Raw genomic sequence first — 15,142 nt, forward strand, 5'->3', positions numbered from 1 at the left:
CGTTGCTGTGGGAACACAGCCCTTTTTAAGTTCTGAATAAATGCATATATGCTATTCCAATTTTGCATTTTAATATCTGTACCAAGTAAAGCTGACCAGTTCACCCTGTTGCGCAGGTGAAGCTCAGCTGCTCACACTAGACAAGTATGTTTGTTTAGCATATTCACAACTTGTCTCATCATTTCCCAGGTATGAGAAGCATGATCCCAAGCCAAGGGTCCTGTGGTGCTGAGCTGAAGGCTGAGCTTCATTCCTGCACACAGTATATTTTTTCCCATTATTCATATGAGAGCAGTTCTAGTCTTTGAAAAGGAAAAACTGCATTATGCTACCTGTGTTCTAAGCTGGATGCTTAAAATGTGGCACACCATGGAAATTGTAAGGAGAGACTAGCACACGTAATGACCATGATAAAGGAAGTATGGGCTTTGAGAAGAGGAGCTGCCTTTACTTCTCATTCAGCTCCTTTGCCAGAAAGACACTGAAGAAGTTGAATGCAGGATTAAAAGATGAAAGCCATTTGGCCCAACGTTTAGCCCATGTGAAATAGCATAATTTTGGCTTCAGCAGACAGCCTGTCGTAGGATGGATGAGTGACTTATTCACTAGAAAAGAATCCACATGGTTCACATTCAACATTCCGAACTTTAGTCAACTAAATTTATGGTGTAAACTGAAAGAAAAGAAAGTGTCAACCAAGAAGGCAAATGATTTTCTGGCTCAGTGACACCCACAGATAGCAGATGAAATTAGCCCCAGTGTTATCTCTTTCTTTGCTCCCTCAGTTGCCTCCTCTCTTTCTTTCTTTCAGCTCATACCTCTTGCATACATGCAGTTTCTCCACTTCAGAAGTATCGATTTTGTCAGGCCTCTGCTGGAACCTCTTCTGCCAGTTTTCCATGCAGATTGCCCCACAGAGTTTCTTGTAGCCTTAGTGTTGATTTAATTCCTGCTTCACAGTGTCAGTAAAGGGTCAAAATCTGTGGAGGGCATTTTAGTGAGGCAGCTCTTGTGAAAACAGTTTCTGTTTCTTGCACCAGATTGACTCAAACATGTTTAAAATAAAGCAAGCTGGTACTGAGATACCACATGTGACCGTAAGGAGCCTGACGATTGTGCACTCTCAGAGCCAGGATCTGGCTGTATTTAATAAAGCAATAATGATCCTGGCTTACATTTTATATTGCATCTTTTATTGGATTCCAAGAGGAGTATAGAGCACTTTATACTATGAATGGCATAGCAAAGTTATTTTATCCTGGAACAGCAGCTACTGGTGGGAGTGAGGAGCAACACCAGAATATAACCCTCCCATACATGACAAGGAGACAAGGGAATGACAGGGAGAGAAGAGAAATATCCGACTAATGTGTAAGGGGGTGATTTAATTATAGGCAAAATGTAATTTCCCAAATTGGAATGGGTCAGGTTACATGAGCATCAATATCCACATCTTCCAAAATATGCCATGAAGTTTTCTGAATATTGATGTGATAGCTCAAGCATTTCCTATCAGTATCTACTGAAGGACAAAAATACCTGAACTGACTAAATTCATTCAGACCCCTCTCTTGCATGCTGAATTTAGCTGGGAGGTGGCCAAATCTGCGGGGGGTAATATTTTTGGCACATTCACAAGGAAAACATTTTCTACAGTGAAATAAGAGTATTCATATATGCAACAAGCCAGACTGTTTTCCTTCAATGATCTGTGTTAAGCATTGGAAATCCTCTAAGGCTCCTGACTACAATTTCTAGGCATCCTCATCCAAATTAAAACCTCACACACATCGTCCTCCAGCACAGACCTTTCTGTTGCAAGCAAACTGTGCTCTCCGTGTCCTTCCTCTACTCCATGTCTGAAGACCTTCATCTGAGTTATCCTACTCAGACTCCCCAGGTCAGCTGCTATTCACCAATGCTCCAAGTCCTGTAAATCACTCTCCATTAAATTTGGAGTGTCAAAAGGCAGAGAGGGGTACCTGTGCTGACCTTGTAGGAAGATGTGTGGGCAGTGCCTGCAGCTGACTTCTGAGCACACCTGCAGGTGTGGGATCCACAGAGAGGATTCCTGAGGGACCTAAATAAAGGAGAAATGTGATATTCACAAAGACAAATCCAGTGACCTGGCCTTTTATACCCTTACGTCTTTACAGCCACTTTCCTGCTCCACCAAGAGCACTGTTTGGAGCATCCCATTATGCCATGCTGGGGATATCAGGGAAAGCTGGTGTGTCAACATTGACATTAGGTGACTTCTAGCAAGACTGCCTGTAATCACACAGTTTATCATGCCAGCACTAGCAGCAACATTTTACTGGTGCACCTGTGTCAACACCACTCAGAATGAGTCACTCACCCTCTGTACATGTACGAATTACCTTTCACATTTAGTTTGTCAGGGAGGCATAGGTCACATCTGGCAGAGGTACTGAGTCAGTGCTCCAGGAATCTGAAACCACTACTCCCTCTACTGAATTCACCCACCCGCTTTTGTGAAAAATTCTATTTCACCAATAAAAGCCTGTCAGCCATAAGATTTAAAGATTTGAGCTTGAAGGGGCTATAATTATTTCTCTAGGGCTCTGTCGAGATTTCTGCAGCTTACACTTTCATTGTTCCCACATGACTTTGTATTTGTCATAATTTTTTCTAGAGCTGGTACAAGTTTTCATATTGTTACATACAAATTGAAAACTGAAGATCAGACAGTATATACGAATTGGGCTTTAAAACCTGACTATCAATAATAGGAACAAGCTGGATGAATGATTAATGCAGTGATTAAAATGAGGTGTTTCATTGAAAAGCCACCTTTGCTGCTGGAGAGACAATACAACCTAATTTGTTTCCCAGCTAACTACTTTGCTTAGTAACATAGTGTTAACCCAGTTGATTTTTCTCCTTCTCCTACAGGACCTGAATGTTCCAGAAACTTTACTTCCTCAAGTGGAGTGATAAAGTCCCCTGGATTCCCTGAAAAATATCCCAACAGCCTTGAATGCACTTATATTATCTTTGCACCAAAGATGTCAGAGATTATACTGGAATTTGAAAGCTTTGAGCTAGAACCTGACTCAAATACTCCAGGGGGAGCATTCTGTCGCTATGACCGATTGGAAATCTGGGATGGATTCCCCGATGGTAAGAGAAAAATGGATTGTGATATGCATAACCATTACTATGTGGTGGGCTGCAAGGCATATTCTCATTTTTTTAGATGTCATACTAGAAAGGTCCTTGCTTGATTTATGTGAAGGGAGTTGAATTAAAGAGAAATTGGGAAAACGTTCTGTAAATTCATTCAGTAAAACATATCACAGTGTGAATGATTTATTTTTTTTTTTAATGAAATATGCTCAATCTTGAACAGCTGGCTTGGTAGAAATCTCTGTGTTCAGTCAGTATATGTGATGAACCTCCTACACTAAAACAAAGTAAATATAAGCCTTAGAATGGGTCCCCAAATTTTCACAGCTAACACATGAGTATAGTCCAGACGTTTCCAACAAATTGCAGAAATTGGACTTCAGGTTCTGATCCTCTGACTTGTGGAGGAACTGCGTTACAGACCAGCTGTCAAAGCAGAGAATTTCTTTGCCAGAGAAAGCGTGGTGTCCATACAATTGAAATCATGGTGACGAAATGATTAACCAGGTCAGTAAGCAGTCACTGAGTTATTCATTCAGGTTGCTTCGGCGACTGGGCACTGCAGGGTTCCTCCATTACAATGCTCTCTCTTCCAGCAGTATAAGCAAATCCAAAGGTTTTATCTTAATTTGTTAATTTATAATCTCTGATTAGCTGGGCACATGTGTCAGGGTGGGTGTGCTGGGTACCCTTCTGGAACGTCTCTGCCATCTCAGTAATTTTCCACTTAGTTGTTGACCACACTTGACCTTATGCACATTCACTAAGTGCATAGCTAGATATCAGCTAAGCCTATAGAGCCAGAGCCCTCATTTCACCCTCTGCCCAGTCTCATAACCCTGTTTTACACTAAGACTGACAAACAAAGTAGCTGCATGATTCTCTATGTTTTTCATGTACAGCACTGGGTCCTCAAGATTCAAGTCTCCTGTAGGTTAGGAAGCTGTGTGCCAGTTCTCCAAGGACCCAACACTATAGGCTGCAGCTCCAGCCTAAAAGGGACTGTTCAAGCTGAATGACCAACTTTTAGGGTGCCCAAATGCCTATATGAACTGTGCAAGCAGCTATGTAAAACTGATTATTTGTGGTGCCTTTTTCACTGGTTCTACATATGGCATAAGCTGATGAAGAGAAACATCTTGGAGCTGTCCTTTCTCTTCTTAATTTTGTAATTTGTAGCAAAATTCAGAGATTGGAGATTTATGTTGTTTGTGTTGGGCACTAATTACAACTATTTCAGTTTTCCACTGGTGTGATAATTCTTATTAATAGATTTTTTTCTTTCATGAACAGCAGTGGCAGTTTTTACAAACTGCTAATCCTACATTAATATTTCATCTAAATGAAAACATGTAACTTAAGGAATATATTATAAGAATACATTTAAACTTGCTTGTTTTCCTAGATAAATTCCCAATGTAATTTTGCTTAAAGCTTTCATTGATGCTGCAGTAAATAGTTATATATTTTTAATGTATATTTGGGATTTTTTCCTCTTTGTTTTATGGTTAATGGGTTTATCATGGCCCTTTTCAATCCACTCCAATAAATAGTGAAGAAAGACCCATAATATAGCTAAAAGACTATTTAGTATTTAATGTCTCAGTTAGGAAGACAATATTGTAACACTACAATAATGATATCTGGAACATTTAATAATGAGTTTATTTGTATATAGGCCAAATCTGTTCAAACTGAATTCCTGCAGAACTTGCATTTAAACTGACGTATGAAAAGATGATCCAATCAATCAATTCATGTGTAATATAACCAAAAAGAAATGCATTATTGTAGAGAGTTTCAAAGTGGTAATTTCCTGGTTCAAGAAAGTGGCTGAGCAGTACTGAAGAGCAGTTAAAAACAGCCATTATCAGCCTTCCAATTCCCTCACAAACTGTCTAAACCCAAAATGATCCTGACGTCCAGAAAGGGTGTTTACGTGTTTGTAAATATTCAACTGAATTCGTGGGTTGTGAAAAAGGTGTTTTCTTTGATCCAAACTGTTGGAGGTTGCTGCAGTTGCAAGGAAGTGTTTGCTGCGTCATTTCACCGTAGGACAATCCTTAGCAAATAGTCAGTCTCCCCTGTTTAACTTAACACTACAAAGGAATAGAGAACGTGATTGCTTCTCTATAAATGCATCACAGGACAAATTCCTGGGAGGGAGAAGAACTATTTGAACTGAAGAGCAAAGCTGACACAGGAAACCACTGGTACAGCCTGGCCATAAACTGAAGATAGAAATTAGGTTTCTAGATATCAAAACCAGAGCATCTGGATAATCTTGGGGAGGGGGAAGGGAAAGGAGAAAGGAAGGCATAATAAATCTAATTTGCATCCACATGGAAGTAGTAAATTTCTACACTATGGAAAATTAGACAGAATGGTTGTCTTTGGTGAAGGGAGTCTTTACCCAAGGTAAGTCTTTCAGCTATTTGTCCATTTCCCTTCAGTCCATCAAAAATATTCTGAAGCTGCATCTACACAACTGAAAAAGGCACAAGGCACGGTTGTGTGTACTTCTTAATTGCTGGCATATCCCTTGAACCGTTTTAGCACACATCAGTTTGCACTTTCCCAGGAAATTCCTAAGCATGACTAGGAGGAAAGGGAAAGCCAGGGGTTATTCCCAACAGGCATGTTGGACATGGCCCTCCAGTTTGAGAGGGAAGAGCTCCATAGGGGCAAGGTGCATCACAGTCTGGTCCCAGGAGCAGTCCCTGGCCACTGACTGCAGGTTCAAAGGGTGTTCCCTTGCCTGCTCTTTTTAATGACAGGAACAGCATCCCACTCTGATCTGTCTCAGACATCTACTTTAGGACACAGTTAATGGACCTCTGGAGGTTCTTGTCTCATGGACTGTATTGGGAGCTATGAATCACTAAGTCAGATGTAAACTTAAGATACCTGAGTTAAAGCAGAGGAATCCCAGCATAAGTGGAAAATGTTTTCATTGTAGAATCTGATCAGCTACAGTCACTAGAGATCAGCAGGAAATGAATTTGCTGGTTTATACAATTGTGAAAAAAAAAAGGAAAAAAATAAAGAAGAAAAATGTTCTCTTAAACAAATTTTTCACAGTGATGTTTAAAAGGATATGTCAAAGTCAGTATGCTTCCATTTAGATTTTGCTTCTACGTAATTGCCGTTTTACTGATGGAAAACAATTTTCCATTAGACAATTTGACAGCAACTGTAACAGTCATTCAAAAAGACGTTAATCCTGAAATGCTCTGTCACAATCACAGAATCCTCAGCCTACCTGGCTGTCCTTTTAGTGGATTGAAGCTGGCAAGTGCTGAGTATTTGCGTCTTGATTCTGCAAAATATGTGCTTATCTTTGAAGCATGTGAGCAGTCAGATTGACTTCAAAAAGAATTCACCAAGGACACTTACGGGACTGAAGTTAAACAGTGGTGTAAGTGTTTTGCTGGTTCAAGAGGGGAATGGTAGGCATTCAGGAATGCTTCAGAACTGACATTTTGTTTCTGTGCAGCTACATGCCAAGGGCACATTGCAAATATTGCAGAAACGGGACCATGGTTTGAAGGAGATAATAGGTGGATTTAGAGCAGAAGAGATCTCAGAATAGAAATATATGATTTTGCATTAATAAACTAGACACCAAAAATGTCTTTGCCCAAGGCACACATATACCTCAGACAGGCTCTACTGAGAACAGTCCATTGATGACTTTGAAGAAAAATAGCCCGCTTAAAACAAGGACTAGCTTAAGTGATGAACTACACATATTCATCATGCAGCTCTCTTTGGAGCTCTATAGACTGTCTACTAGGGCTCAGAAGTAATTTAGAGAAGTTTACATAGGTTTGAGAACCACAACCTAAGCATTGCTGCTTTGGTCAATACACAAGAGCTTCTACTGAATGACAGAGTGAAGCAAAATGCTTTACTGCAGTCGTTAACATCCGTGCAAATGAAGACTGCTATTAATCTAAGTGTGTTTCTCTTCTGTTGTGGTTCCTTTCTACACTCTTGTGAGAAGCTATTAAGATATAAGGGCATACACAAGCTCAGTGTAGTTGACTACTTGGACTGTGAGGATGGGATTAATTTTTCAGTTGTTTTCTCTTTTGTGTGCAAATATTTTGTCAATAGTACTCATACTGCTGTGAACATATTGTCCACAACCACAGCAACATACTTACAGAAAGCAGCTTTAAAATTTAGTAAATGGCTAGTTGACGTTTAAATATTTTAGAGGTATGAAATACCTTTTTTCCTTGTTTCTGTTTTGTGGGGGTTTGTTTAATTGTATTCCAAAAGCTATCATTTGAACTAGAGGAATAAATGTGCATTTCAGTAAGTCTCAGAATTTCTTGATACAGATATTCTTTGTCCAGAAAGGCAAACAGGAGAAAAGTAGAATTGGTAAGGATAAGATTTCTGTTTAGTCTTAAACCACTAGCCACATTCTGTGTATTCCACACTCAGATCTGTAAACCTTCAGACATATTAAGATTAATCAAGGATTTATTCAAGTTCTACAGTTAGACTCTGCATTTTGGGAAGTGCTTGTAAAACAGATGTTTTAGTTGTCCTTCCATCTTTTAACCTGAAAGTTACTCAGTTTTCCCCTATATTGTACCATGCCAGTGGAAAGAGGAGCCAAGGTCCCAGAAACAGCTACAGCATGGGCAGTCAAATGAAGTAGCTGGATCCCTGAAATGCCTTTGTTCTGCAAGTAGTGTAGAAGTATCCTTGAGTGAGGACATTTCCAAGTGATTTGTATTTGGAGTAGGACTTCCTGGGGAATTCTGACATAGCAACATGATGGTCTACAGGTAGAAGCTGCAAAGAGCTTTCTAGGCCTAAGGACTTTTCAGCACCTGCTGCCCTAAAATTCCCATTTGGAACTGTATATGGTCTATTATGAAATCCCATCTTGGTTCCTAAGGAATTGTCAAGAAGATGGTAAAAAAAAGCAGTGGCATAGTCTACCTAATCAGACAGCAGTATCACCCCCTGAGTGACTGCTCAGGTAGTGTATCCTGCACAGCATTTATTTGATGCCGTGACACCTAAAATATTTGATAATTTATTGTAATTCAAAGGTTTTCAGGACTTGAATTGAAGAAAAAAAAGGAGAACTTTGTGTTAGCTATTTATGGAAGAAGAACAAGAATCTCTATTTCATCCAGTTTTACTCAGATCGATATCGTATTAGCTCAGCAGGCTAAGGTTTACATGTTGTGCAAAAAATTCAATACTTCTTTATGTAATATTCTGAAAATTGTTGGCTCTTGCATCTACTTAGATAGCAAAGGGAATAGCACTGTCATAGCAGGGCCAATCTGTTGAAGACTCAATGCAGAATCACTAAATATGTCTTAAAAATTATAAACCAGTGAGTCATGGGGAATCTTAAAGCCTGTCTGCTTTAAACAAAGTTCTCTTCTGTTTGTCATTTCAAAGAGGCTTCCCTACAGGAAATGGGAGGAGGGAGGCTCAGAGTACCATAACGTGGTAGCCTTATCCTCCTTATTTTCTTGCAGTTGAGAGCAACAGTAACAGCTATAATGTTGAAAGCCATCATGGGAAGAAGCAGGATCAGAGTTGTTTGCACATAGAAAATGCAAAAGAAAGCAAAAACAAATACAAAAACAAAAACCTCCAACAATTGGAATGCAAACATTATTTTATGTTTTCTAAAAGCCACTAATGGTAACAGTCTAAAACTAATTTCTCTCTCCAAATAATAAAACTATGAAGCTTTACTGATTTCTAGGTTGACGAAGAATTCAACTCATATCCTCTATAGGGTGTTTCATTCTATCAATGCTGCATTAAACAACCTTGGTGGGAAAAGACTGAATTGGCAGGTATTTTAAATGCCATGGGATTGCCAAGGCAACTGAAGACTAACTGTGGCCAGAATACAGATAGAAAAGCACATGTTGGCAGCAAGAGCTATAACATCTGAGCTTCCTCTTTCTGGCAACTCTAGGGCCTTACAGAAATGTGTAGCTTACATAATAAAGTTATTCCAAGCTGGAACTGTTTTACTTGTTGTAAAATGCCAATAAATGAGTAGAAAATTATGTTAGCTGTAGATATTCTTTGAACTGTGAATAATTAGGATATATAAACATTTTATATTTTAAACTGAAAGTGTAATGGACTTCCTAGAGACATGACAAGGTGTTAATTTAAGCCTGGAAAGCCAGTGGTGTAAGCATTAGAATGATGCCTCATGATTATTTTCATGATTGAACTCCATGGGTGGGGTTTACCATTATCTTTTTTTATTGTTTGTAAGCACAGATGTACCACCATTCAACAGCCTAGGGACCTATCTGTAGGGAATGCTCAAGTGCTAGAAGGCCGCATATGTTGGTTGTGAATTGAGTAGTTTAATTAAGGAAAAAGATTATCTCACTGCACAGGAAACCCTGAAAAATATCAGAATTGGGTTTATACATTATTAACACTTAAAGAGATCATGTATATGTATGTGTGTGTGTGTGTGTGTGTATTCTGTGACATGGAGATATACTTAAGAAATCCTTGCTCTTTTAAAGGGATTAAGATTTTACTCTTAAATTCTTTTTACACTGTTCTTTAATATTGAACATATGGGCAAAAGACCTATGAGGGTGTGCTGAAAGCCTAAATAGAGGGGATAAAGAGTCATTGACTGTAGCCTCAATATGAGTGCAAAAATGTTTTTCAAAGTTTACTATAAAATTAATAGATTATCTGCAGTATTGAGCATAAAACCTGGCAGGCACTATTTGAACTCCTCAGAGTATCTTGTATACTGGGTGGGCAAATCAAGCCATTCAGTTGTTCTTGTCAGAAATAGGTTCTTCAATCACACTTTGGAAAATACTTGTGGTGTTTTGTACATGCAATTTTGTGCATCGCTGGCCTCTCTGCACACTCTAAAGGACAGTTTTTTAAATCCTGGTTCTTTACATTTTCAGAGGTTCATGGAGTGCTGTCTGGAGCATTTTAGAAGTAAGATTGCTAGGGTAGGATGAACAATTTACTGTTCACCGCTTAGTTATTGATGACATTGTCATTTTGAACTGTTGCAGAGGTTCACTGTTTCCTGCTGAGAGGCTCTCTTTGGGAGGATATTGTAGTGGCATCTATTGTTATAGTAGGACTGGTAGTTTACTATTGTATCCTGTCTCTTTGCAGTTGGTCCACACATCGGGCGTTATTGTGGGCAGAACAACCCGGGACGTGTCCGGTCTTCAACAGGGATTCTTTCAATGGTATTTTACACTGACAGTGCAATAGCAAAGGAGGGATTCTCAGCAAACTACAGCGTGTCGCAGAGCAGTGTATCAGAAGGTCAGTATTTATCTATCCCACAGAGCTTCTTGGAAACTACTCTCAGTTATGTCTTCTTGCACACCAGGTGTTGCCTGAAGCTTTAAAGAAACCTTAAATAAATAAGATGGTGGGGAAGGATTGGCTCTGTTTTCCTTTTTGTCTATCTTTTTTTTTTTTATTTTTAAAAAGAACAGCTGCCCTTTGAAAAGCAGTGCAAGAAGCAGAATTCTCCTTACGGTTTTATTCCACAGTATTGCCAGGAAGTGGGGATAATTATTGTGAAAAACTGTGCTGACCACGGGAACGCAGGAATGCAGAGCAATTGAACACTTGCATTAAAACAATGAAACACGGACAATGAATGCACTATCCAAAGCTGCCTTTTATTACATGGAATAAGCTTTGATGATCGATTTCTTGAATAAAAAAAAACCATTTAATATATGTGTGCTTGTTAAACCATTTCATAAGCTGTCTAAGCTTTGTTCCCTAACTCATATTTTTTCCCCAGTTGCCTGATTTTCATGCTTACCCTTCGGACAGAGAATAAAACAAAGTGAGGAAGACACATGAAAAAACAGGCTGTGTTACACCACATCCTTGCAGATTTTCTTGCTCTCCTCAATGATAAATCACGCACTTTAAATCAAACTCTCTCTTCTTTCTGTGTCTTACTGAGATTCAAGCAGATTCACCCATATTTAATCTACTTGTCTAGTCAAAAAAGGAACAAAAGAAAAATGAGCAAACTGAAGTAATCCCTGTAACTCGCCACCTCTCCTCCACTCCTTGCCTCTTTAATAGCTTTCTTATGCATGCATAGCTAGGAAGAGGGAATGTGACATACCCAGCCTCTGTGGATGGGAATCTGTCTCAGACTGTACTTTCAGCTAGTTTGGTTGCTCCCTATGTAGGTGCTGCTCCTATCCCTTCATTAGCTAACACAGGCCACTTGGGTCCCCCTGTCCATCTCCTCCACAGTCACCCTCCCTGGGATGTAGATGCATCATCACACTGAAGTCAGAATTAATAATATCTGCTACACTGGGATGCCTTCAGCTCTTAAGCACAGGACAATAGAACAGAAGTCAGTGTGTGTGAAAACCCTTTTGGATGATGAGGAAACATTTTATATGCTGTAGACTTAAGACAGAGTGAATCCTCTCACTTAATTTCAGCCACCCTTTCTCTTTGTGTTGTCAGTACAGAGAGGGTCACCTCCAGAGGACAGCTCATTCTGCTTATCTCAGACATGTGAGATGTCCCTAGGAGGTACTTGTCCCTCTCAGTAGACTACAGGGAAAGCCAACATATCTAGATCAAACTAGACACTTTTTAGATATTTTAATATGACTCCCACCTATCGTGTTTTGCATTCTTTACAGTGGCTTATGGCTCTCCTTCAGATTTCAAGCAGAGGTTAATTTACTTTGAGACTTACCCTAATGTAGTTCTGCTCCAGTGCTTCACCCAAGGCTCCTGAAACACTTAAACAGCACAGATTTGGGGGAAAGGGTCATACGCCATGGAAAACACAGCTGACAACAAGTTTGATAATTGAGTTATGGGTCAGTCTAACTACAACTCCTATAAAATACCCTTTATAACATTTCTGAATGTAAATTTTTGGATTCCTGGTAAAAGATTTAAACACTTTTTGCAGAATATTTTAATTTTCACTTAAAAATAGGAAATTTGTTTTTTTAAATCTCATTTGTCCAACTCATAGATGTTGAAACCTTCAACTCAGCACCCACCCCTCTGTTAGAGAAACATCAGCTCCAGAGAAGGTGTGATAAAAAGGAGTGCATATCCAACTGTCAGGGCCTCCATTTCACACACTGGTATTTTATCTTAAATTTCTAATGAAGGAATTAATTATATTTCTATAATATGAAGTCTCTGAACAGAAGTATAGGCACATGTTTGTTTCTCCTACCCCACTTCTGACACGAGGGGAACATGAGCACGTGGGTGTGAGGATCTGTCTAAAGCCACTGGCCTCTCTTGCTTTAGTAGAGGTTGGAGCCTTTTCTGAAGACCAAGAGAAGAATTGAATCTCCGTGCCCTACTAGCCTTTGAACTGTGATTAGTTTGAATAGTGATTAGGATGTCAATTAATTCTAAATTATCTACGTAATTTTTGTGTCAACAAAAAAAGATTGAATGAAGATGATCAACTCGTTTAAAATACACCACGTTACAGAAGAGGTGGTAATTCCCTTAGGTCAATAATCTTCTGGCCTGGATTCAAAATTCGTTGCTGTGTTTCACTCCAATGTCTAGGATCCAAAGAGGATGGATAAAATTTTAACAGTATTTTTTAAGCATTTTGTACTTTTTCTATGGAAGTAAATAGTTTTAAAATCAAATTATTTCATACAGTCATCTAGTTTGTCTTTCCTGAGTTTATGCATAATTATGAGATGAACATACATTGTTTTATGTTATGAATCCACAGAAGGGTTTGTGCTAGCCTAGAATAGAGAATTCTATTGTCCTATATTGAAATGGCTAAAATGCTGGGCTAAAAATATTTGTATAGCATTATTACTGCAGGAATCGCCATGGCAACTCAAATGACAGTATTAAGAATGACACTATAAACCCAATACTGCCTCACTTAAAGTTGCTAAAGTATTCAAAGTCACATAAAAATAAATTCTTTAGATATTCATATTCAAAGCAGGAAAATGTTCTCATTATTCAAAGTGTAAATCAAAAAGCTGACCATAATAATGATGGTAATTTATTTTTCTTCAGATTTCCAGTGCATGGAACCACTAGGTATGGAGTCAGGAGAAATTCACTCTGATCAAATCACTGTCTCCTCCCAGTACAGCGCTATCTGGTCTTCGGAAAGGTCCCGGCTAAATTACCCTGAGAATGGATGGACCCCAGGGGAAGATTCTATCAGAGAATGGATACAGGTAAAAAAATAACATTTTAAAGATATTATTAATAATACTCTGTGGAGTTTATTGAATGTGGAGGATGAAAAAGAAAGGAAAAAAATAACACAGTAAAGTACTTCTACATAATTTAAGAGTCATTGCAAGTGAATATCTCATATTCCCTATTAGACACACAGAAAAAGACTTTACTCCCAAAGGTATAGAAAAAGAAAAGGTCAGGAAGATTAATTCTTCTGTTTCCCACATCTATTGTTTTTTCAGTCTTCTGGGCACAAATAACAGAGATTTTGGTTTAGTGGAAAAGTCAATATTAGTTTAACATGCACTTAAAGTGGAATGTCCCAGTAAGCTGAGCATGTGCTATGTCTCTAGCTGATTACAGTTAAGCATTAATACAACATAGTGTTTTCATGCACTCAGATTTCACCTCAGAAGACCTATGTCTCTTCTAGAACATGGTACACACAGAATGAGTTCAGTGGTCTCTGCCTAGTGGCTATTCTTCCACATCCTTAAACACAACATTCATTAGCAAGATAAGCTGCCTTGGCTTTGTTCTGTTAGTACAGGAGAAATCCTGCAAACATTTATTGCCGTGAAGAGGCTCCTTGAGTTCAGTCAGTCTGTTTGGGCTTGTTTTTTAGTATGTTTTATCAGGTCCATAGCTTAATGGCACATAACTCCTGAACAGTTTAAGATTATTCATATGAATTGCTGAATACAAAAAACCTATACTAATGGGCAAGTATTAGCATCATTATATGAAGAAAACCACTGATTTGCCTCAATTGTACATTGCCTTACACTGCTTAGCTGAAACCTACATTCTATTTCTGTTGGCAAAAGCTAAGAGAAATGCTTGACTATATTAGATCTATATTACTAATATTTAAAACTTGTTCATAGATTTTAAACATTCCTCCTGCTTCTGTTGTTTTCTATAGGAAATTACTAACTGACATATAAAAACAATGCCTTATTAGCCTTCCATACGAATGTTCACACTGGTGTTTCCTGTGAGGTTTGCTGTCTGCCAGAAAGCTTAAAAACATGTTGAGCAGTAGTTAGTAAAGGGAAGAAAGAAGGGGAAATCTCTCATTTCTGATCCTTGGCACACAACGGGACTCTCAGGTGTCCTGCTTGGGGGCCCCTGTGCATCCTGAGCTCCTGGCAACATGGTGATCCTGTACAATGGACCTAATCAGACTTCAGAGTGGCAAAAAAAAAAAATCTGTTTATCCTTTTTCATTACTGAGGAATAAACATCAAAATCTCCTCAACCTTATCTAAGTGCAAGGCTTGTTATTAATCATTGCCACTTGCAATCCTTGGAATGCACATGGAAAAAGGGTGGAATGCACTAGAATCAAATTCCATGTGTTTCATCTGGTCCAAGGACTGCCACTTTTTCTTTGTTTCCCTCTTTTCTGCTGTCACTTGCACATTTATGACTGGATAATCAAAACAAGAGAGCTAGTCAAATCTCATTCATGTGTTCTGTGTGCTTATTAACTTTATTAAGCTATGATAACTACATACCTATATATATAGCTTAATCCTTTCACTTAGAACTAGATCTTTCTGAGAAAAAGTTTCAAAGGACTTTTTTTAACCATTAACTTCTTTAATAACAGACACAACAGAATGCAGGATACTCCAGGGTTTATGCTTAAAACAGCTCAGGGTTCGTCAGGCCTCCTGCCCATGAATTTCTCAGCCTCCTTTGCCTCCTGCCATAAACCAGAGCGCCCAGGGCCTGAAACAACCACTGA

At 38.8% G+C, this 15,142-nt stretch overlaps 1 protein-coding gene across 5 annotated transcripts in view; it reads left to right on the forward strand.

Annotated features, from left to right (window-relative positions):
• Positions 1 to 15,142, forward strand: part of NRP1 (neuropilin 1) — a 114,557-nt gene that overhangs the window by 48,519 nt on the left and 50,896 nt on the right. For all 5 annotated transcript variants that reach the window (XM_027717333.2, XM_027717335.2, XM_039380635.1 and 2 more), the window contains exons 5-7: positions 2,917 to 3,144; positions 10,318 to 10,473; positions 13,219 to 13,385. In XM_027717333.2, coding sequence (XP_027573134.1) covers positions 2,917 to 3,144; positions 10,318 to 10,473; positions 13,219 to 13,385 — 551 coding nt within the window. The remainder of the gene's footprint in view (positions 1 to 2,916; positions 3,145 to 10,317; positions 10,474 to 13,218; positions 13,386 to 15,142) is intronic.

This window comes from Pipra filicauda, unplaced genomic scaffold (assembly GCF_003945595.2).
Source record: "Pipra filicauda isolate LSUMZ 115617 unplaced genomic scaffold, ASM394559v2 scaffold1_size10287979_pilon, whole genome shotgun sequence".
Classification (NCBI taxonomy): Eukaryota; Metazoa; Chordata; class Aves; order Passeriformes; family Pipridae; genus Pipra; species Pipra filicauda.